The 24,587-nt window shown below is 37.8% G+C and overlaps 2 protein-coding genes across 6 annotated transcripts in view; both read left to right on the top strand.

Moving 5' to 3' along the window:
- LOC133533168 (ecdysone 20-monooxygenase-like) overlaps nucleotides 1-14,315 on the top strand; it is a 49,110-nt gene extending 34,795 nt beyond the window's left edge. The window contains exons 4-9 of the mRNA XM_061872130.1: nucleotides 4,925-5,115; nucleotides 9,401-9,596; nucleotides 9,933-10,095; nucleotides 11,686-11,919; nucleotides 12,119-12,316; nucleotides 14,039-14,315. Coding sequence (XP_061728114.1) covers nucleotides 4,925-5,115; nucleotides 9,401-9,596; nucleotides 9,933-10,095; nucleotides 11,686-11,919; nucleotides 12,119-12,316; nucleotides 14,039-14,143 — 1,087 coding nt within the window. The 3' untranslated portion in view covers nucleotides 14,144-14,315. The remainder of the gene's footprint in view (nucleotides 1-4,924; nucleotides 5,116-9,400; nucleotides 9,597-9,932; nucleotides 10,096-11,685; nucleotides 11,920-12,118; nucleotides 12,317-14,038) is intronic.
- The window catches only part of LOC133533192 (putative hydroxypyruvate isomerase), a 114,169-nt gene that overhangs the window by 85,125 nt on the left and 4,457 nt on the right, over nucleotides 1-24,587 (top strand). The window contains exons 1-3 of one of the 5 annotated variants that reach the window (XM_061872148.1): nucleotides 22,901-23,128; nucleotides 23,203-23,412; nucleotides 23,948-24,232. In XM_061872148.1, the coding sequence (XP_061728132.1) occupies nucleotides 23,223-23,412; nucleotides 23,948-24,232 (475 nt within the window). In that variant the 5' untranslated portion in view covers nucleotides 22,901-23,128; nucleotides 23,203-23,222. Of the gene's footprint in view, nucleotides 1-22,900; nucleotides 23,413-23,947; nucleotides 24,233-24,587 lie in introns of those variants that run through there. The other 4 variants (XM_061872155.1, XM_061872162.1, XM_061872165.1 and 1 more) reach the window with 4 other exon arrangements.

Here is a 24,587-nt window from a genome sequence, read left to right as displayed (position 1 = left end):
TACTAACATTAAACTAAGTAACTAACTAACGTGAGTTTAAACCGTAAAATTAGTTGAATATTGTTCTCTGTCTCTTTGTTTTACAACGGGCCATAATTATTTTTTAACCGCTCATACTAATCTTGATACCCGAGCAAGCGAAAGATTTCATAATTGAACCACGAGCGTATCGAGGGGTTCGAAAAGTGGAATCTTGAGCGTTGCGAGTGTTTCAGGGAACGAGGGTTTAGCAAATTTTGGCACCGAGTGAAACACAAAATTTTTCACCATACCGCAACGAAAATACGAACTAATATATCAAACAAAATCAATCTAAATCCAAATAAACGTTATTAAACCATTATCATTCAAAATCATCATTTATGGGCCAGCCTAACAGCCAACAAGGAAATAACTCAAAATTTGCATCACATTACTTTGCCACACATGTGGATAAAATGTAACTTTCTCATTCATTGTTGAACAATCAAGAGCGCCTTTACCAGCTGGTGAAGTTGAAAACTTTAGGTTGCTGTTTAGCGTGCGGAAAGTTGGTTTTGACGAACTAGTGCTTTTCACTTTTCCAATTTTTTTTAAGTTAGGTATACTTGTTCCAATTCATGACTACTTAATGATGAGTGTTAATGTTAGTTTCCTTTAAAAGTCATAATGAACATAAAAATCTACTGTTAATGTAAGAATCATAAAAATATACATATTTCATATTTTTATACTTACCTCTTCATCATTATAACGTTTATTTTTTAATATTGAATATTGAAAAACCGTTCTTAATAAGTTGTCTTAATGGAACGGAATAGCTTTCGAAACGCTTGTCAAGGGAGAGGCGTTTTTTCTTACTGCAAACATGTTTTAAGTTTCCAAAGGCAACATTCGATATAGTTTTTATACAATTTAAATATACGATACACAAATAATTGTAAATAACGATACTGAGGTAATAATAGTATAATGTTATATATTTACAATCGTTCGTCTTATAGAACGTGCATAAAAAATACTTGTTGTTTTTCTTTTCGCAACTGTATTAAAAACGTCGTTCGATACACTAGCGGAAATGTCATTCTTCACTCGTCCCGAGTCTTGCCACGATCCGTAGGCGAGTCTCAGTACTCGTATAATAGCAATGACATACTTTCCGCACTAGCATCGAAATGTACAATTTCACTATTTTTACAATATTTGTTAATATAACATTTTAATATTATTTTGTATGAAAACACACGAATAAAAATGTTCTTGTTTGATTTTGTAAATCTGCGGAAGTTATCAGAATTCTTTAGTTCTGTACCCTTGCATTTATGCGAGATGAGACCTACTTAATGGAAATATTTCAGCTTTTTCTGAAGAGCATAAGTGGCCCAAACCCATTACGTTACAATGTTGCAAACTAGAAATGAGCTGGAACGTGTTTTAATTAGTTCCATTCCAATCGACAGGTCATACGAACGTACGAAATTGTTATGAAAACATTAAATTAAAACACTTATTATTATTATGTTAGGTATGATGAATTGATTGATACCATTTATGCGAAATTGTGAATATTTTATATTACACAGTATAACCATAAATAAATAGCACAATTATTGAAATGTTATTAAAATTAATTGAGTTTATTTAAAAAAGGTCTTCTGTGTTTTTCATTATAGACGTTTAAGAGGGAATTATACCACGTACTCGTTTGTCCACAAAATGTTTTTCCACTTTTAAATATCTTCCATTCTCCATGATATTTTAGTATGTTATTGATACAATGACAAACTAGGTTTATAGGTTTCCTTTTTTTCCAAACTTGCAATACAAAAAAATATAAATTAAAACGAAACATAGGTTTAGGTTTATAGAAACCTAGAATATATTGCCACACATAGACATCAAAATCAATGATTTGCTGAGATTTAGTTAGTGGAAACCGTTTTAAGATTCAGTTGAGAAAACGGTTATTTCGTTAGGATCGCAAACTTATTCTTCCCTCTTAAAACGTTGGTATTTAGGGGGTTCCGTGCCGGCACGATTCCCAAAAAGGTTAGGTACAGTCAGCCAAAAAATTAGTTTACCACTTTTCGACTCTATTTGTCAAGTAATAGAGTCGAAAAGTGGTTAACCACTTTCTTGGCTGACTGTACCTACGTTTAGTGACGAGAAAATATAGGAAGTAGAAGAAAACTGTAATAAATAGATTAAATATTAAATTATACACCAAAAGGGTAACCAAAATAAATATATTGGGACAAGCTTACACAAATATTACAATATTTTTAAATCAATTACAATAGCTATATTATCAAAAAACTAAGCCTAAATTAGCCTGAGGCATTGTTCCCAGGACACTGGCCGCGTTCCCTCTCTGCACAGTGAGGCTAAGTTTTTGTGCGAAAAAAGCGCCAGCTCGTAGGTCGCCAGACACCCAGACTAGTTTAGTAGAAATTTCTTTTACTAGTTTCTTGGTGTCGGACGACCAAGGACCGTAAGTTTCAATCGCAAGTGCCGCAAATACATAATTACTTTTTAAAAATGCATATTTGCGACACTTGGCAATTTGGGCGTCGTCTGCTGCCGTCCCCGGCTTCCTGGCAGAGCGCCGGACATGAGATGGGGCCAGCGTATCAACGCATGTTACATCCCACGCCAGGGGCCGCCCCAGGAACCAAGGTACGAGCGAGCAGCCGTCGGGCCTTTTGCCATCTGCCGCTGATAAACCAACTGGCTCCAGGGTTGCTGGTATGGAGACGGTACCGAGTGCTCTGCGGATTAGGTCGTTTAGGGCCGAGTGTCTATAAAATCGGCCGGCGCTTGACTGGCAGTGGAGTCCGTGGTGCCCATAAGCGTCAACAAGGCTTCCACAGCGGGAGCAAGCGTGTGGCTCGCAGGCTTTCAAACCTAGCCTGAGGCATACGGCTACGCGCAGTGACGCCGGGTCCAAAAGGGAACCAATGTTCCGCGACGGCAACGCGCGCAGCCAATGCCCTGACTCAGGTTCCGATACTGCGAGCAGTCTAGCACGTTCGCAAGGGTTCGAACTATTGTCCAAAAGGGATTTGTGGGTTGTTTTGATTTTTATCTGGTCCCAGGCTGCTTGGCAGGCTTTTTCGGTAGGCGGACTCTCGCCGGGATTTCCAGCACTCCAAGCTGACTCTGCATCTGCCAAGCTCGCCACTACTACAACCGTGGGATTGGTGACATTAAGAATGCCACGGATGAGATGGGCGACGCTGTGGACAGACGAGAGAAAAGCGGGGAGAGCCAGATCGCCCGTAGAGCGAATACCCAGGCCACCATAATTAATAGGCAGAGTAGCCTGAGACCAGCTTTGAGAGCTGAAAGAGATGTTTAATATTTTGCAAACCGAATTTTTTAATATGTTGTCTATGGATGACGTGAGACTTGAGAATTTCCAAACAGGGCTGCAACGTAAAATATATAAGAATTTTGGAGAAAATAAACACAAACGTAAGATGTAAATGGCTGTATGAGCGTTAATTTTGAATAATAAATCTGAACAGTTGTGAAAGTTATCTAATTTTGAATTTATTGCTAAAGGGATGGCGTCTTCGAAAATAGGGGCACCGAGTAATACCAGGGAATCTCGTGTAACAAAGGTGAAATTGGGCGCGACAGAGTTGAGACTTAGAGTCAAAGCAGCCCGGGCGCTAGCTGAAAGCTTTTCTGAGATAAAAACCTCACACTTATTGAAGTTAAGTGTGAGGCCTATCTCAGCGAACTGCCTTGAGATTATATTTAAATCATTTAATACTGAAGAAGCCGTCCCTGCAAGTGTCCCATCATCCAGATACCATAAATTTAGTTTTGATTTTAGCTGAGTGATGATTGGGTGAATAGCGAGGCTAAAGATGACGGGCCCAAGCGGATCTCCTTGCTGACACCCAACGCATGAGGCAATTTCTTTTTCACCAAACATTAATTTGGATGGATTGCCGTAGCATTGTTTTAGGTATTCAAATATTTCCGGAATTTCCTTTACAATTTCGTTTAAGAGAGTGCTACGGTCGATAGAATTAAATGCGTTTCTTACATCAACTTTTACCAAAATTTCGAAATTTGAGTTTTCCAGGAAAGTCCGTGTGGCGTGTACTGCGGCCTCACAACCGCCTCTGACACCGAAGCCAAGTTGTTTGGGCTTGAATTTGTCTGTAAGGCGGTCGTGAAACTCGCGGCAACACAAATATTCGAATTCTATGCTGAGTAAACAATATTTAATTACCCTGTCTGTATTGCGGTGGAGAGGATATTTTCATAAGAAGATAGTATTTTTTCCTCGTTTTCGAAGAAAAGGTGCCATATTCAAAGTGTAAACCTATCGGACATACTAATTAGTAGCAGTTTTAACATCCTTGTGGCTATTTATTTTTATGTACGTTCACCGATTACTCCGACACCCGTGGTCTGATTTCAGTAGGCAATTAATTAATTATTTTTTTGTTTGAAAGGAGTTACAAGGTAAGGTGGTCCCATATTAATTTGATTCTGATTTGATGATGGAATCCATGAGGAATTGAGGGGAAGGCACGTGCATGGATATTTTGGCACCGACTTCAAACATTTCAGTTGGTAACGCATATGCTTAAAAAAGGATAATAAGTATATTTTTTTTATCCTTTTTGAATAAGGTTTAATTTTTTTTGTAAAAGTTTTTATTGTCGTTCGATTTTTAGTTCCGAGTAGTGTTTTTATCGAGCCCTGACCTAAACCTTCCAGATTGTTATTTGGGGACTAGGTGCCTTCTTTCGGGCAGGTTAAAGAGGCCTAAAAACCTGACGTAAATTTTATCCAAATATTGCCGCTATTAAATAAATGAGTCACTATAAAAAAAAACCGTAAAATAAATCGCATGCCAGTGCCTAATAGTGCCCGCTGGCACTTTTTAAGACGACTGAACGAAAACTAGAGTTATACATTTCAGGCAAGGAGAGAAGTGGTACCACCTGCGGCGTCACCTGACCGCGGAGCTGACGAGCCCGCACACCATGCAGGGGTTCATTCCAGAACTAAACCACATCTGCGACGACTTCCTCGAGCTACTGCAGGCTTGCAGGCACGCCGACGGCACGGTCAATGGCTTCGACCAGCTCACCAACAGGATGGGCTTGGAATGTGAGTATACTTACCAGTATATTTTACTCTCTCCCGGAAAGTTCATTTCGGCCTTCTCGGAAGCGAGCCATACTTTCTTGTTATTGTGTAGGTTTCCAGCTGAACGCATGGCCGATCAAGACTAAGAGAGGGGTTATGATAGATATACTGTACCTAGTAGTGAATGATGCACCAACCAACTTTATTTTTAGGTTACATAGCAGTTTGGATATGGTTGGGCAGCTGGTTAGATGAGAATCAGTATGGACGTAGTTTTATATAGGCAGAGTAGTTTATTATTTCATTTTATTTAGGGATTAGAAATAACCTTTCGAGATTCTACCTGCGTCCTCACAATGTCTCACGCAGCGACCGTGGGCGCGAGTGGCGCGACGCCCGTGAATTAGGACAATATTACCTACAAGATTTGATTATCTGATTCAGAAAACAGATGTACATTTCAATGGGAAACAAAATAAACCAAATTGCTTATTACTTTCATAAAAAAATATACAGCAGTAAAATGTATACATGCTATAAATAGGGTCACGTCTGAAAATATCGATACGGTAAAAGTGGCAAAAATATGTATACATGACTTTATTACCCATATATTAAGGTGGAATATACATATTTTTGGCATATTTTCCGTATCGTTATTTTCAGACGTGACTGTACTATCTAAAAAGTGGCGATACGGTATATATGTCGTGTCGTGTTTTAATTAAGCTACTATTAGATATACTAGAATGCAGTTTTAAAATCGTAACATAAGCCAATTAAAAAAGCGGCCAAGTGCGAGTCGGACTCGCCCATGAAGGGTTCCGTACCATTTATGACGTATTAAAAAAAACTACTTACTAGATCTCGTTCAATTCAAACCAATTTTCGGTGGAAGTTTGCATGGTAATGTATATCATATATTTTTTTTTGATTTTTCATTCTGTTATTTTAGAAGTTACAAGGGGGGGGGGGGACACAATTTTTTTCACTTTGGAAGTGTCTCTCGCGCAAACTATTCAGTTTAGAAAAAAATGATATTAGAAACCTAAATATCATTTTTGAAGACCTATCCATAGATACCCCACACGTATGGGTTTGATGAAAAAATTTTTTTTTTTAATTTTATGATTTATTGAAAAAAAGCTACTGACTAGATCTCGTTCAAACTAATTTTCGGTGGAAGTTTGCATGGCAATGTATATCATATATTTTTTTTAGATTTTTCATTATGTTATTTTAGAAGTTACGGGGTTACACACATTTTACCACTTTGGAAGTGTCTCTCGCGCAAACTATTCAGCTTAGAAAAAAATTATATTAGAAACCTCAATATCATTTTTAAAGACCTATCCATAGATAACCCACACGTATGGGTTTGATGAAAAAAGATTTTTTAAGTTTCAGTTCTAAGTGGAATGGGGAACCCCCAAAATTTATTGTTTTTTTTTCTATTTTTGTGTAAACATCCTAATGCGGTTTATAGAATACATCTACTTACCAAGTTTGAACAGTACAGCTCTTATAGTTTCGGAAAAAAGTGGCGGTGACATAATCGGACAGACAGACGGACATGACGAATCTATAAGGGTTCCGTTTTTTGCCATTTGGCTACGGAACCCTAAAAAGGTGTAAGTGGGAGAAAGGTCCTAATTGACGTTTTCCCAAAACTACCTAATTTTAATATTTTGTGGTGATTTGGGATCAATAGATATGTCGGTCGTGACCGAGTTCGTTATCATTATCACACCGAACTGGTTACAAATACGTTATGAGATTTTAATTGCTGTCTACAAATGCAGACAAACGAGACTAAGTAATGAGTTACAGCTTCAAATTTCAAGACACATAAGGAATTTGCCAATACACATTTTTATAAACAAAATAATGATGTTTATTAAACACCATTACACTTCAAGTTTATTAAGATTATACGCGTAAAAAAAAATAAAAAAAAACAGGCCACGACCATGTCGGGCCATGCTCAGTGTAGGGTTGCATACTTAAACTTCTGTCACAATAGGCTTAACTAGAGTTATTACTTATACTTAGTAAGTATCATGTGCATTACAATACAAGCAAAAGGAAGTACTTACCTTCGCAGCGGTTTGTACGTCTTTTTACTCAGAAGGGAAGACTTTTTTGCGATATCTTAAAAACGGTTTAACCGATCATGTTCGCTATAGATTTCATTAAAAGTATTTTTTACCTACTAAGCTTTTCTTTCACTACTTTTTTTTCCTATTTCTTGGACCCATGGTTCAAAAGTTAAAGAGGGACGCATATTTTTGTTCATTCGGTCCGATTAATCCCGAAAATATTCACTTTATGAAAAAATGCATTTTTTGCCATGGTTTTTGGAAACTAAATTCCTATTCTATATTAATTTTTTGACTAGCAGAAACGTCTGCGATAGATGCTTTTAATAGAATATATTTAAAAGTGGAAAAACTACTGCCTTGGGTGAGACTTGAACTCATGGCCTCTGGATCGATACTCCAGCGCTCTGCCATCTGAGCCACCAAGACCTCATCCATACAAGGCAGTAGTTTTTCCACTTTTAAATTTATTCTAAGCTTAAATTCCTATTCGTTTTGAAAGGCCTATCTAACCAACGACATTCCACACCATAAGGTTAAAGCAAAAAAAGGTAGGTAGCCTTTTTTGGTAGTTTTTATTTTACCACTTTGTCGCCATAATTAATTTATATATCCATGTCAAATTGCAGCTTTCTAGCACTAGCGGACGCATATATATATATATCAATGTTGCATATAGTGTTGTTGTAACACGGGCATTACATTTGACTCAACCAAACAATGGAAAACTGAGACATATCAATGACATTTCGTACATCGATCGTCCGAGATAGTACTTACGTTTAGTAGCAAATGTATTAAACACTAATCAATAAGTGAACATGCGCTAAGGCAAGTGTACACGCTCCTACGATCCTTCGTTCACGCCTTAGAAGATAAAAATAAATTAAATTATTGATTAACTCCGATATGGAGTTAATTAGAATACCGGTGTTTTTGAGAAAGTTACTTAATTTAAGATCAGGAACATCATGGGTACATGAACCATTGAAATTAACGGAAATGAAAAAAAAAACACGGTGTATAAGAGTTTCTAGTTGACTACGGACTCTTATAAAGGGAAAAAATGTCTAAATCACATTTTTAGGGTTCCATAGCCAAATGGCAAAAAACGCAGCCCTTATGGATTCGTCATGTCTGTCTGTCCGTCCGTTTGTCACAGCACAGTAAGTAGATGTATTCTGTGAACCGCATTAAGATTATCACACAAAAATAGAAAAAAAAAAAATTGGGGGTTCTCCATACTTAGAAATGAAACTCAAAACTGTATACTTACTCAATTCATTATGGATCATTCTTATGAGTATTTAATTGATATACGAAATAATAATCGATTTAAAAAGTGATCAAACTCATTTTAAGAAGAAGTTTTCATGTGCAAACAATATTTACATATGTTAATAGTGCGTTTTAGACCTATGTTCGCGATATTGTTTTATTGAACGAAAGTTGCTTCATCAGGTTTACTTAGAATCGATGATGTTACTAGAGAAAGGCTTCAAGATTTTAGCAACCGTATTATGATGTAAAAAAGCGCTACAATTTTTTTAAGCTGCTGGCTGAACCCACTGTATCTTAATGCAATTATGCACATCTCACTAGGATAATATTTAATCTGAATTATTCAATGAAACTTCCGGGCTTTCAGCATGAATGATGCAATCTTCCGTTCCAATTTTCTTTCTTAGTAATGTGAAACCCATTGTCTTTATCGGACAATGACGTTGTCAGTCCAGACCTAATGGCCTAGCGTCGAAGGCGCTGCATTGTAATGACGAGTATAATATGACGTTTCTCAAGATAAGGCCCGCGAAGTGGGTCAGATAGCACAGGAATCGCATTAGTTTAACTTGCACCCGCATAGTTGTATATTGAATTTGCAGTATACACTAGGAATGCGATGTACCTACTCGTAGCCATAGAAATTTACGTAAGTTGAGCTTTTAGGAGGCACTTCCAAAGAACATCTTTCAAACTGTATTACTTTCTTTAGAAAATAAAGACGCCTAGTCGGATATTACTCGTAAGTATTTCTACTAATCATTCTACTAGTTCTAAGTTTGGCAACTTATAAATTCAGATAGACCGCACTGGGGCCGGACACACAAGAGCTCACTTTTCTTCTTAAGCCTCGTATTATTTGCAGTAAGTTCTTTCGCATTGCATTAATCCTGCTTCCACAATTTACAAATATGTATATTTTCCAGCCGTTTGCGGTCTAATGTTGGGTACCCGCCTCGGTTTCCTAGAGCGCTGGATGTCAGGCCGGGCGTCCGCGCTGGCCTCCGCGGTGAAAGCTCACTTCCGCGCTCAAAGGGACTCTTACTACGGGGCGCCGTTATGGAAGTTCGCACCTACCAGTCTTTACAGGACCTTCGTTAGGAGCGAGGAAACTATACACACGTGAGTAACTATTGTATTTGAAAAGACAAATTTATACGGTAATAATAGATAAAATACTCTTTATATTGAAAACCTGAACAAAAAAACATTTTTTTTTTAATATAGAGGCAGAGGATACGGTCTTATCCCTAAAGAGCGATCTTTTGACAAACTAATATATGATAATATGAATAAAATGCCGTCCATTATCGGAGAATGTCTTTGGTCTCATGAACAACAAGAACCAAAATGGGGAGGATGAAAATTAAAGTATGGAAACTACTTACTGAGTATCACGACATGTGAATTATAGTTTTAATTAGATTTAATAAAAAACAGTGAGCTTTGATCTGGCAGGATAGTGTCAGAGCTGATGGAGGAGGCGAAGCAGCGCACGCGCGCCTCTGCGCAGGACAACGGCATGCAGGAGATCTTCCTCAAGATACTGTCCAACCCCGCGCTTGACATGCGCGACAAGAAGGCCGCCGTCATAGATTTCATTACCGCTGGGATTGAGACCGTAAGTCATTCATAAAGTAAACTCTGATCTGGCAGGGTATTGTCCGAGCTGATGGAAAAAGCGAAGCAGCGCACGCGCGAAATTGCGCAAGATAACGGTATGTAAGAATATCTTCCTCAAGATACTATCCAACCCCGCGCTTGACATGGGCGACAATAAGGCCGCCGTCATAGACTTCATCACCGCTGGGATTGAGACCGTGTCATTCATAAAGTGAACTCTGATCTGGTAGGATATTGTCTGAGCTGATGGAAAAAGCGAAGCAGCGCACGCGCGCCTTTGCGCAAGATAACGGTATGTAAGAATATCTTCCTCACGATACTGTCCAACCCCGCGCTTGACATGAGCGACGACAATAAGGCCGCCGTCATAAACTTGATCACCGCTGGGATTAATTAAGTCATTCAGAAAATTACGAAATATTAGGCGAATTGCGGGACACTTGATTCGAATGATGTTTCTCATTTCATTTCACTTCTTCCTTCTTTATCTGTCATGTTTTCTCATTGTGCATGATGGTGTCTTACATTTTTAAAGAAATAAAAAAAAAGCTGAAGCATTATAGGACCACTAGTGTGTCTAGCAGTCTGTTTCCCTATAAACCAAGGCTCGGAACCGGTTTTTTATTCATGCAAAAAATATAGATACCAAGTACTTCTCGAGATCTTTCTAAAAAACCTAAATTCGATGTGTTTTTTGCATCGAAGAGTTCCTTTGGCTATCTTCCGACTGTATCATCAGATTAACTCCATCTTGGCATATTATTCCATTGTCATCGGACTTACGTATGTATCGTACCTACTCCCAATCCCAATTTCAACTGAATCAGACACCGGGAAGTGGCAAGTTCAAATTTAATCTACAAGATTTGAAGTATGTGCAAATATAGTTTAGATATATTTTAGAAAAGGCATTAGGTGTATACTCGTGTGTTGTGTCGTTGTGTTATGTGAATAACTACTTAGACGTAACTTATACGTAGGTATTTATAGTCCAACTAGGTTCAGCCCGCGACTTCGCATAGAATGAATGAATAAAAACTATCCTATGTCTTTTTCCGGACTTGAAACTATTTCCATAGGTACTAAATTTCATCTTAAATCTTTTCCACGGTTTAAGCATTAAGAGGTAACAGACAGACAGAGAGACAAAGTAACTTTCACATTTATAATAGTGAATAGTAATAGAAGTAGGGATTTATGGTGGTCCCAAGGTTCCCACACTGGTGGCTGTTATATATAACGTTTTATAACGGGGACAACAAAATAAAACACTAACGTTATATAACACCCTCACGAGCACCATTATGTACCTATCCCAGACAAACCCTTAACTAACAAATCAAGTTGGCACAAGGTTTGGCATTTGGGAGTTCCAAGTTTGTTTTCACTTTAGTGTTGTACGATTTCCCTTTACACGCACAAGTAACCAAGTCTTGTTGCTTGCCTTCAATTAACTATGTATTTTTTCCATCTCATATTCGTAACAGCAATATTTATAATCTGTGCCACTTTATGTTAGCTATATTTTGCATTGCCATATGCCGTTATGTGATTTGGCATTTCATATTTTTTATATAATTGTTTGCAGTTGGCAAACAGTCTAGTCTTCCTATTGTACCTGCTAAGCAGCCGTCCGGACTGGCAGCAAAAGATCCGGTCGGAGCTGCCTTCTTGCGGAGACCTCCACGCGGAGCAGTTGTCGGCGGCACCCTCCGTGAAAGCGGCCGTCAACGAGAGCTTCAGGCTGCTGCCAACCGCGCCTTTCTTGGCCAGGCTTCTGGACGCCCCTATGACCATAGATGGACACACGTTGCCTGCTGGGGTGAGGTTTTACATTTACCGTATTATTTATAGATAAGTCTTTTTGGTGACCAGGTAACTAAAAGTAATCTGTTAGTTGTCGTCCGAACTGGCTCTCGGACCTGCCTCGTTCCACTGCGGGAAGTTGTCACTGCTGCTCGCCGCCAATACTTTTGCAAATGATTTACTCATAATGATAAGGAATACCCACTATTTTCTAGACATTCGTGCTAGCACACACTGGCGCGGCTTGCCGTCGAGAAGAGAACTTCTGGCGAGCAACCGAGTACCTCCCCGAGCGGTGGTTAACCGTGCGCGAGCCGCACGCCGCTGCGCTCGTGGCGCCGTTCGGACGCGGCCGCCGAATGTGCCCCGGGAAGAGATTCGTCGAACTCGAGATCAACTTGCTTCTAGCGAAGGTAAATACTTGTTCAAGGAATGTACTTTCTCCAGACACTTAGGTGCACTGCACTGTTCTGTCGAGTCGAGTAGTAGTCGGGTACGTCCTTAAGCGATGGCTGACTATCTATAGGTAAATAGTAGAAGACCACCACCTTGCATTTTTGAGACAAAGCAAACCGCTTGGAAGACACGATCAGGACATAAACATAATACAAGATCAGTGGCTGTGCAAAAATATGAAATACCCCGCGTTACCAACTATTATGGAGATAGAACATTAAGAAAAAGATTGCCGTATTTTTAAATAGTCTGCCTGAAAATATCAGACTTGAGCCCAATAAAATTAAATTTTAAAAAGCACTAAAGCTGCACTTAATGAAAACACTTGGGTGACAATTGTATGCCTGTGCCTGCAAATGTCAGTCAAGTGAAGTGAATTATATTTATGGTGTTAGTTTTAATTAATAAAACGAGTATGTTACGTTGATTATGTATGTAAGTACTTATAACAGAGACTCGCGCCTGCAGTCAAACTGTGCAAACAGTTTTGTAGGAAACTGTATTAGATTATAAGTTTATTTCATGTAATAATAATAAAATAATAATAATAATAAAGAGGTGGTCCTGGGGGTGATCTGAGCTGATTTAGCCCGGTTGCCACGAAGTTCCCCCCAGCAGGTGGGACAGACAACTCTTTCTGCATAGAATATTCCAATATTCAGTTATAGGTATCGTATTTATATACTACGTCGGTGGCAAACAAGCATACGGCCCGCCTGATAGTAAGCAGTCTCCGTAGCCTATGTACGCCTGCAACTACAGAGGAGTTACTTGCGCGTTGCCGACACTATGAGTAGGGTCTAGTGTTATTTGGCTGCGGTTTTCTGTAAGGTGGAGGTACTTCCCCAATTGGGTTCTGCTCTAGATCTGGAATGACATCCACTGGCTGTGCCCTATCACACAAAGCGAGATGAAAATCACAATGCCCATACATCTCTTTTGGACGTAGTTTAAGGACGTACCCGGGTCCGGGTATTTTAAATTCCTTTATTTTTTTATGCTATTTACTATCTGTATCTACTTGCGTATGTAGAAAAAAATGCAAGGTCTCCTTAGAAAATGGGTTCTAAGATCTACTAAAACAAGCTGCTTCGAGTGTTGCGCCTTTCGGTTGCGGCTATGGGATATATGCTCTGGGAAGAGTTTCGCTTTAGCTGACTTTTTAGTACTTTGGAGGACAATTTCTCCCATTAGGTTGAGTTTGGGCAGCTAAAAAAAATACGTGTCCGTTATTTTAGTCTACTCTATAACATGTATAAATATAAATCAAATCGGAACCGGACAGTTGGGTACCTTTCCTTGTGAGATCAACCAGCTTGTCGTGATAAAAGTTTACGTTATTAAGTGTTCAAACTTTGACAAAGTCAGACAAGATCAAAACTGCTAAAACTGAAATTGTTTAGGTTACCTATCGAGTAAATTTGTTTTTCATTCCCTTGGGTGAATATTTCTGGACTTTATTGGAATTTGCCTTTAGATGTTCTTATGAAAACACTTCAGACTAGCTTTTTCGGTGTAATTGGTAAATGCGTTTTCTTTACGCATGCTGAAAAATATATAACAATAAAATAATAATAATATATATAATAATAAAATGAAAGTGTATATCCTACTTCCTGCATGTGTAGATTCATTGCGGGGCTCGAATTTCAACTGAACTGTGATCTCTTTGTTGACAGATTCTTCAGCGATGGCGAGTGGAGTTCGACGGAGAACTAGACGTGCAGTTTGATTTCCTCTTGGCCCCAAAGGCACTGGTGTCCCTGCGCCTTGTGGAGTGGTAGACCAGCGTTTACCTGACAATATATCTACTTAATGCATCTCTGCAGTACACTGACGATCTTCTTAAAAAGAGCATCTGTGATTTACTTTTCATAATAGTATGTACCTTACCTACCCATTCTAGTAAGTATAGGTATAGGTACTGTATGTATTTGTGTGCCACTTTGTTTTGCTTTACACCAGGGGTTCCCAATCTTTTTCAACATGCGGCGCAGTTACAAGTTTAGTATTTTGCAACGGCGCCCTTGTAAATTTAAAATCACGGTCGAAAAAGAGTGACACGACGCTATATTATTTACCACTGCGAGCGCTCAAATAGGTACCCGCGAATATTTATGGTTTCGGATAATGATAGAACTCACGGCGCCCCTCTTTACTTTCTACGGCGCACCAGGGCGCCGCGGCGCACACTTTGGGAACCCCTGCTTTACACAGTTATGCCGCATGGAGGGCAATATACTGTTTATAATAACTTCCTTTGTACCCAGCGACCTAGTTATTTAAATCTTGTATCTCAGTATCCGATAGCAATCTAAGGATATGTTGCGGGTTGCCGATAATAAGAATTTATTGTATAAATACTTAGGTATATCATCGATTTTTTGGTGGATCCCGTAGATGGACTTCTTTGTGTAGGTTTTAACATGAAATAATGCTTAAAATGGGATTACAAATCCGGCTTATTTATATGTTGGTCTTTGCCAATAGAACCAGGATTATTGTCGTGTGAGTAAAATGTATCCTTAGTTCTTAATGTATGATTGAAGCTCGTTGCCATGACAGTTAAATAGGAGATATGAAACTTGAATTTTTAAGATTTGATTTAATCTTTTAATTGTTTATGGTTTTCAGGCTGTCAGAAGTGTTTATTTATAATTAATAGGGTTGTTTCCATCTACAAATCTTAGGGTAGAATTGTATCCCAATAAATTCTTTTGAATTATAAGAACATGATAAACTACTTTTAGGGGACCTGTAATGACCAATTTTTGAAAATATTGAATCTAAAATATCTTTTGGCACACGTCACGTGACCAAACTCGAAACGTCTTTGAAGATTCTGATGACGTCAAACTCTCGGATTGACACTGTTGACAGTTAGGCGATAAACAACAAATGACAAATGTCAGTTGACAGCTCGTATCCTCTACGTGTGTATGTAGTTATGTGTCAAACCGTAAACTGTGACGTCACACAATTTTCAAAGAGCGTTTTGGGCGCGAAAGCATCCTTCAAAACATATTTTGTTAATTTAACATATCTAAAACCGTTTTTAGTGTAAAAGTTGAATGTTAGGGCAACTTTTAGTTAATATAGAACGTAATACAAGCGTTTCAAAAAATTGGAAACAACCCTATTATAACCATACACATTCCTGCTTGTGATTACTATACGATTTTGTTTTATCATGAATGTATAAAATCTTACTATTATTTGTAATGATACGGTTTAGTGGAAATACGAAATAAGGTCTGCTTTATAATAAGCGCCGATGTCGTATTAGCAAGTTTATACGTTTTGGCAAATATACTTACAAGCAGCTCTTTGTATTGCATGGAAGAGATAAAGGCATTAACTCAGTACCTGTAAGCTGACAATATTGTTTTTCTCTTATTCTATTCTCCTCTGAAGATATTTAATTGAAGAAACATGTACTAAAAAATGCTAGAATTATAATTAGTGCAGCGTTGTGGTTTCTCATGTCACTCAATGTGTCGATAGGAAACGAACCTAGATAGGCACTGAGTTAGTATGCCAATGAGGGCTAACGTTTTTGTACTCACCAGTTAGCGCTAGTGTAGATGGTGGTCCAGAAAAACATGTCTCAATATTTTGCTACGCTAAATTTAAAAAAAACGTTCTAATATACACAAAAGTATTTTAACGTCTAAATTTGCGGTTTTTTAAACCTGTTTTTTAGTTGGCACATATTTAAACCACTAAGGGCCGGTACAGACGGACGAGTGACTGCAACTTGTATAGGAACTGCATGCCGACTGCACTCCAACTGCAACGTCGACGTGCAGTTCCCATACAAGTTGCAGTCGAGTTGCAGTCCGTCTGTACCGGCCCTTACTTTTATGAATTATATCTAATGTTTACAATGAATAATCAAAAATAGAAAAAAAGATTTAGCACAATTATGAGGTTCGATCAATTTTTTTTGTCATCTCGTGCCCCAACAAAATAAAAATTCATATCTTTCAAAACTATGCATTTTTGTAATTTATTAGGTATGTTATAATGAATCAACCACAAAGTCAATCTAACTAGAATTTAAAAACACACAGAATTATTTAAATTTATCGATTTTTCTTGGTGACCCAGGAGAAAATTTTGACTCCCATACAAAAACAGCATGTTCCAATCGCTAGCGGCTTCGGTTTTTACCGAACAGTGTAAAAAATATATTCTATCATTATGTCCGCTAACCAAAATGTATTTATAAAACATCTTTTTTAGGATGGCCCAAAAACAATGGCAGTCTGACTGACTGGCTGACTTACTAAACATTACAATTGCAACGAATGCAAGGGTACAACGCGGTATCGCTAACCCAATAAACAGCAGATTTAAGTATCACGCGACAGTGTTCAGCATTGCGGTTACTTTCTTAATCGCCGACTATTTCGTCCGGGGTATGAAAATAGGTAGGATGTATTATCGGTCCACTAACTTACTGTTGATAATGCGAACGTAATTTAGTCGTTTATATTATTTTGAAGCTAAATAGATCTGTCCTGGGTCTAATAAGTATGTTATAGCAACTTAGTTTATTGAAATATTTTTGTGGATAGTGACCCAAGAGACATTTACGATGACTCAGGAGACGATATTTGTATACATTTTGACTATTCTTTGTATTGCAATTATTAATTGTTGATATGTCACTCTACTGATGAGTGGAAGTGGACATGAAATTTAATTTGTTGTTTTCTGCCTTGATATTTTGCGATCATAATTTGATATGCTGTGCACTCCCAAAAGACGTTATTTGGAACAAAGCTTTATCTAAGCTTTGGTCCACTCACTCTGAGCTTAAAACGATGAAGTGCTTATCATATTATATGAGAATTTTAGTACTGGCTCCCAAATAACTGAAAATGTCTCTTGGCAAACTAAATTTGTCTCTGAGAAAACTACGATGTCCCTAATAATTTTACGTACAATCGGGGACATTCGCGGTGAACCAGTTCAGAAAACCCACCACCACTACCACTGGTAACAACTTGGTGGTAACTAGTGGGAATAACCCTAAAAAAGCTCGCTCGTAACCCCCAAAAATACTATGCATCTGACATTTTGTAAGACCTCCGTCTACACTAGCGCCCCTAGCGGCGTAATCAAACGCGGTAGCCCTCATTATGCCATGCATCGTTAACGCACACTATTAGAGCGTTGTATTAGGTATTAATTCCGTTTAAGTTCAGTATACACTCTTTCTCGAAAACCCGACGTCTCCCTTTATTTTCGAAGCAACTTACACTGTGAAATATGCATAAAATATCTTCCAAGGTTAGATCAAGCTAATAAGTTGGCAGCGATGTTGATAGCACAGACTGTGCAAGTGTTATTTTAAACGTCAATCTTCTATGAAATTATTACGATTAAAATAACACTTGCACAGTCTGTGCTATCAAAATCGCTGCCAACTTAGCTTGGTCTAACTTTAGTACGTTTTGATTTGCTTTTCGTGAAACCTTATTTAGATGATAAATGTAACTAGAGTCAGACCAAGCTAAGTTGGCAGCGATTTTGATAGCCCAGCTTGTGCAAGTGTCAAGTAAACGTCATAATTTCATAGAAGTTTGACGTTTAAAATAATACTTGCACTGTCTGGGCTGCCAAAATCGCTCCCAACTTATCACGGTCTGACTCTACACTAGCTGCAAAATTGCATGGCCACTTGAATGAATTCCATTCATAATCCATGCACTTTTGCAGCTCATTGCACGTATAACAGACGTTTATAATGACGTTTCATCATTAGGCTGCATACTGAACTAAACCTGTTTTAGGTGGCGATACTATATAGCGAATTATGGCTGTGTTAATATCAAAAAGGCGTATTTTATGAACGTTGTGAACCGCAATACCTCTTGTTAAATAAGACTGCGCACTTCAGCACATGCATTTTTTAGCATTTATGAACTTTTAGTTTATACTGTGGATAATTTTAAGATTAGTCTTGCGATTCGAGTGAATAGGTGAAGCTGCAATTAAATGTCTAAAGGTATTTGACATACTGATAGCATTGGTAGGCACTAGGCAGAATTGTAACTACTTGACTACTAAAAAATATTATCGTATCGCCTGGTAAATAAATTTTACAACCTTTTTGATCGTTTCATAATTGATCATAATAGGCAGCAATGGTATATATAAGGCACCAAAAATAAGTTTTTGGCAAAAATTTCATTTTTGGTACAAGTTTTTATCGCTGACTGTACTTTTCTTTTCACAGGCAACTAATACTCATCGAGACAATTTTAACAACTCCAAACACAATTACTTAGCGTTGTTTTATCACAGAGTTCCCATGGCCACCTCTTGTCTCCATCATCAGATCAGCTCGATGGTACCATAACATTGCATTACCACCCGACTTACATATGTAAGTATGCAAATTTTCAGCTTCTTCGGAAATCGGGAAGTGGGTCAAATTTAACTTGCAAGATTTAACCCGCACAAACAGTTACATACATACAAACATACATAGGATACATTGTAAGTTAATAAAAAGATTGTAAAAAGTGGTAGCACTATTATTGTTACACCTTACATACTAACAGGGCAAGTTAAAATAAAAGCTTGTAATAAAAAAGAAATAGTAACCTACCCGTATGCGGCACCTATTCACTCCTTATGCCTGTGAGTGATTATGATTAATACATACAGGGTGACTTAAGGTCCAATGAGAAAATGTTATATAAGTAAGTTGACATAAGGTATTTTAATATACATTTACAGTACATATGGGGCTACTTTATAGCACTAGTGCGAGAAGTAGCATATTATGTTACTGTGTCGAACATTTAAAGGGCCATATGTACTGTAAAACGTTGTACGATACATGTGCCAATAGGTAATTCGCAACTCGTGTCGATTTAAAACACTCCCTTCGGTCGTGTTTTAATTTATCGCCACTCGTTTCGAATTTCCTATTTTTCGCACTTGTATCGTAATGTACTATTTTATAGTCTGTGTGATCTAAGAACGCACAATTACAGTCAATGGTGTCACGTTATGTGAAATATATGGAAGTGTAGCCTGACAGCTGGACTTGGGCGCTTTATGATCCACTGCCGACTAACCCCCTTATTCATAAACGTCTACTAAATTTGACAAGCCGCTAATAATCGTTTGTTCCGACGTATTGGTATGATGGAAAGGGACAAACGATTATTAGCGGCTTGTCAACTTTAGTAGACGTTTATGAATAAGGGGGTAAGGAGGTGCATCGAATTCAATCGATTGATCAAATGCTTCAATGTATCGAAATCGTCGGGCTATCCATACCAATAAAATAAAATATTGGTTCATGCAAATTTTAGCTTCGAAAATGTAATAGATTTGGCGGCTTTATTTTGTAACTCAGATGTTAAAGTAATATGTAAATAAGTCTACATGATACAGGTATATTTAGCAAGTTGTCTATTAAAATTTCGCTACTTTTATATGAAATATGTAGTCATAAAGCTATTTTAATAATGTAATAAATTGTGCTAATAATGGATTTATCTATTGTTTTTATTTTACAATAAACCTAACTCCCCACATAGAGGTACAATACAAATGACTGAGTTCTGTAAGTATTATAGAAGTATAGATACAGGGACTGATAAAGATTTAGACGAAATATTAAAGCTGTTTTACAGGGGAAACATTATTTCCTTCATTCATAGTTAATGAGTCAATAAATAATACATAATGGACCGCGAGCTGGCAACGGAGTTTTAAGACCAATAGCTTTTCGTGCGACATCTTGTAAAGTGGCTAAAGAAGATATATAATGAAACTTCGTAACCGTCAGATGTATCTTAAAATCTTTTTTCCTACTCCTCTACTGTTATCTGTCATTTATGCATTCATTAACACGAATATAAGAACATACATAAAAGATTTCAAGAAAAGTCTATATTGTCTATTCCTCATAAAAGCTCTTGTGCTTTTATAAGCTATAATGTTACTGCGATTAATGGCTACCAACCTAACAAAACCAAAACGAATACAGTTTTAAACTAAGTGCATTGCTGCCAACTTACAAAATATTCATTTGGTTGCATAGTAAAAATAATTACTTCATAAGTCAGAAACACGCATGTGACACCCGTAATATAGCAACACCCATAGACTACGAAGACCGCTTAGCGTTGCTTGTTAGTCTCCGTAGGCTACGGTGGCCAAAATTGAGAAAAAACTGTCCAAAAAATTAATTTAGCAAGTAGCAAGTACCAGGGCCTCATGAGTTACGAGGAGGTGTCGCCGACCGGCCGGCCGCGGCCCGGGGCGGGCCGGGCGCGTAACAAGGTATGCTCGCGCGTCTTGGCTATATACTTTTGCTGTAATTTGTTTACCTAAATTAAGATTTATTTTTGTTGACTCGTAGGAAAAATATTGTATGCAACGTTGTATAAGTAGGTCAAAAAATTCTCGTGGCGTATTCCTTTACAATGTTCGCCTACGCCTTCGGCTCCGGCTCACATTGTAACTCACGCCACTCGCCTTTTTTGACCCTTCTTATACAACTGTTGCATAAAATACTATAATAGGGACTTAGTATGGCACAGAGTTGTTGAATTCTTTTATAAAAGGCATTATTCTAAATATCGTTTAATTAAATTAAAAAGTTATTCGGATAATAGTTAATTTTGTCCAATCTATTCGCTATGTGCGACCTTTACAAATACTTGTTGAAAAGAGCTGTCAAAAAATCTCTGACAATTTTAATCATTATTTTTTCAGGGTTTTTTTTTTAAATCCGAGTTTTACTCCTACTCATTCTTTGTAGCTATGATTTGATTTGATGAAGGTAGAGCAGCCTCATATAGGTCAGGAGAAACACGACTGAAAAATGTGTCCATAAAATGACGTTTTTGTCATTATCTCGGTGACGGTTCAAGATAGGGGGCTGAAAGTTAAGGTGTTTTTATATTATAAGACAGCCAACAAATGACATTATAAAAATCCGATATACGTCACAGACTCACAGAGACCACTTCTCCTTCCTTAGCCTGCTAGACCCTTTGGTAAGTTGATCGTAATTAGACGACCTGTCTCACGTCTCACCTAGTGGGTGGTCATTTCCTCCCCACCGCTCATGCCTTATTAGGCCGGTCCACAGAGAGCGAGCATACGCGCGAGGCAATGTCCTTGCGCACAAAACGGCCTGTGTAGACGTGCCTCGGCCGAGGCGGCGTGCTCGGAGGAAAACGCGCACGTCTACACTGGCCGTTTTGCGCGAAAGGACATTGCCTCGCGCGTATGCTCGCTCTGTGTGGACCCGCCTATCCAGTTATACTAGATTCATGTACTAGGCCTGAGGCCATGTTTGGTATCGTTTTCGTCTAGGTAAATCGAGAGTTCCAAATTAATTTATGGTATCACATTGACATCATTCCAAAGTAAAAATATATAAACTTTAAACAAATACCCTTTTTTTTAACTCCTCTTCACGCTCAAATAGGGTTCCCACCTTTTATCTACAGAAAAAGAATAGTATTTTTGACAAAATATTGAAAAAAATATACTTAGTGTGTAATGGGAAAAGGGGAAAAAATAGGAATTGCGGCGTTAAAAAATCTAAGACGCCTACGATGCGACGTCGGTGACATTTGTATACCCTTTTCTTTAGTGATGACAATATAGTATTTATCGTACTATACTATTTTTATATAATATATAGTGCAATTAACTATAAGTACCTGGGCGACCGAGCTTTGCTCGGTTATAACTATTTATTGTAATATGGTGGTGTATAGGTGATAATCTTAACTAAATATTTTTACTAAATTAAACTTGTCTAAAACAATAAAAAAAAAAAAACTTGAACATATATTATATAAAAAAATAACAAAAGTTAGTCACCGGGCGAGATTCGAACCCGTAACACTCGTTTCTAGCCGTCCGCGTCTTAACCCACTGGGCCAGACGTACAGTGGCCGGCAACACGAAATTAGCGACAATATTCTGCGTCGAAAGAAAAACGCATGAAAACTCGAAAACGCGCGTTTTCCCAAACATAAGACTAATCTAGATCGAGTGTATACCCCCAAAAACCCCCATATACCAAATTTCAGCGAAATCGTTAGAGCCGTTTTCGAGATATATACAAGAATTGCTCGTTTAAAGGTATACTATGATAGATACACTGTGATACTATATATTATAGTGCGGGCAACCCTACGCTTAAACCGCTGAACCGATTTAGTTGAAATTAGGTAAAGAGATATTTTGAGTCCCGAGACAGGACATAAGATAGATTTTAGCTCAAACATCATCCTTTAAAGGTGTGGGGGAAATTCAGCTTCTTCGCCAATTGTATGTCTATGCCAAAGATAAATTCCTGAGGTTAGTAAATTCGTTAATACTGTTTAAGCTTAGGCTTGAAGTAATATGGTATCATATTTTTCAACTAAGTCAAAGATGTGGTCTACATATTTGATCGCTATAAATATGTTTGATTTTATGAAATAACATTTAACTACTGGTCTAATTTATATAATGACTGGCTAAAAAATAAAATTTAACAGGTGATTCAAACGTCACTTGAACTTGACAGTGACGGTTGGTAGTAATTTAGTGACACTAATGACATTGTCAAAAATGTCAAACCAGTAGCTAGAACGTACGTAGTGATTATATGCTCTTTGCCAGTAGCCTATCGGTAAATAATGTAGGTACACTATAAGCAAAATCACATTCAAACCATAAAGATAAGCAACAAAGACAAGCGATAGTATATTGTGGCCTTTAGCCACATTGCGGTGAGATAAATGAAGAGTGCCGTGATAACAATCATTTATAAATAACACACACTAAGAGGTTAGGTATTTGTTAGTTGTTTCAGGAGAATTAACCATGAAGTTCTGTTCCAACCTTGCGTTTATGTTCACCGAGGCGTCGAGTGTTTTGGAAAGGTACGCTTTGGCCAAAGATGCAGGGTTTAAGGCAGTTGAGACTGGGTTTCCTTTGGGTCACACGGTGGAGCAAGTGAAGCAGGCCAAAGAAAAGGCGGGAGTTGAACAAGTTTTGATCAATCTTAAAACAGGTCAGTGAGTTCTATGCCTACTAATATTATTAATGTGAAAATAACTCTGTACCTCTATAGATGAAATTAGATATGGAGATAGTTTTAGGCCCAGGGTAGGCCCAAGATAGTTGATTTTAATCATCATCATTCCACGTGACGAAGTTGCGAGCAGAAGCTAGTATGTGTAGTTTTTTGTGTCTTTCGACATTTAGGGAATAATTATCTAATATTTCATTGATTCCATATTCGTAATTGTAATTTGTTATTTTTGTTTGTAAAAAAAATACAGATTTTTTGGGAAAACCTTGTAGATTGGTGCGGCCTGGAAAAGGGTTAAAGTCCTGTAGGCTTTTGTACAGGCGTATATATGTATTTTAGAAGATAGTCATGATATTTAAAAATATTTTTACGAATTATCATAATAAAATTAGGCTTTAAAAATTCTAAAAATGTTGTAGTTACTATAATCCTTTATATAAGGTTTTGATTTTATCAATAATGTAAACCTTGAAAAACTTGAATAATTTTATAGAATCCTATTTTTCTGTTACAGGAGATGTTACAAAGGGTGAGCTAGGAGTTACTGCAGTGCCGGGGAAAGAGAATGAATTTAAAGACAATCTCAAATTGACAATAGAATATGCAAAAGCTGTTGGTGCAAAGAAAATACATATCATGGCGGGTAGATTAGATACAGTGATTTCTGAGAATTGGACCACATATGAAAATAACTTGAAGTATGCAGCCGAGCTGCTCAAGGATGACAATATTTTAGGAGTGATTGAGCCGATAAATCAACATTCTGTCCCAAAATACTTTTTGAGTGACTATGGCAAAGGTTGATTATGATTTATAGTTATAATATGAAATCATATTTTACTTTAAAAATGTATCTCTTCTTCCTCGCGTTGTCCCGGCATTTTGCCACGGCTCATGGGAGCCTGGGGTCCGCTTGACAACTAATCCCAAGATTTGGCGTAGGCACTAGTTTTTACGAAAGCGACTGCCATCTGACCTTCCAACCCAGAGGGTAAACTAGGCCTTGTTGGGATTAGTCCGGTTTCCTCACGATGTTTTCCTTCACCGAAAAGCGACTGGTAAATATCGAATGATATTTCGTACATAAGTTCCGAAAAACTCATTGGTACGAGCCGGGGTTTGAACCCGCGACCTCCGGATTGCAAGTCGCACGC

This window comes from Cydia pomonella, chromosome 2 (genome assembly GCF_033807575.1).
Source record: "Cydia pomonella isolate Wapato2018A chromosome 2, ilCydPomo1, whole genome shotgun sequence".
Lineage (NCBI taxonomy): Eukaryota > Metazoa > Arthropoda > Insecta > Lepidoptera > Tortricidae > Cydia > Cydia pomonella.
This window is presented reverse-complemented; position numbering and strand designations above follow the sequence as displayed.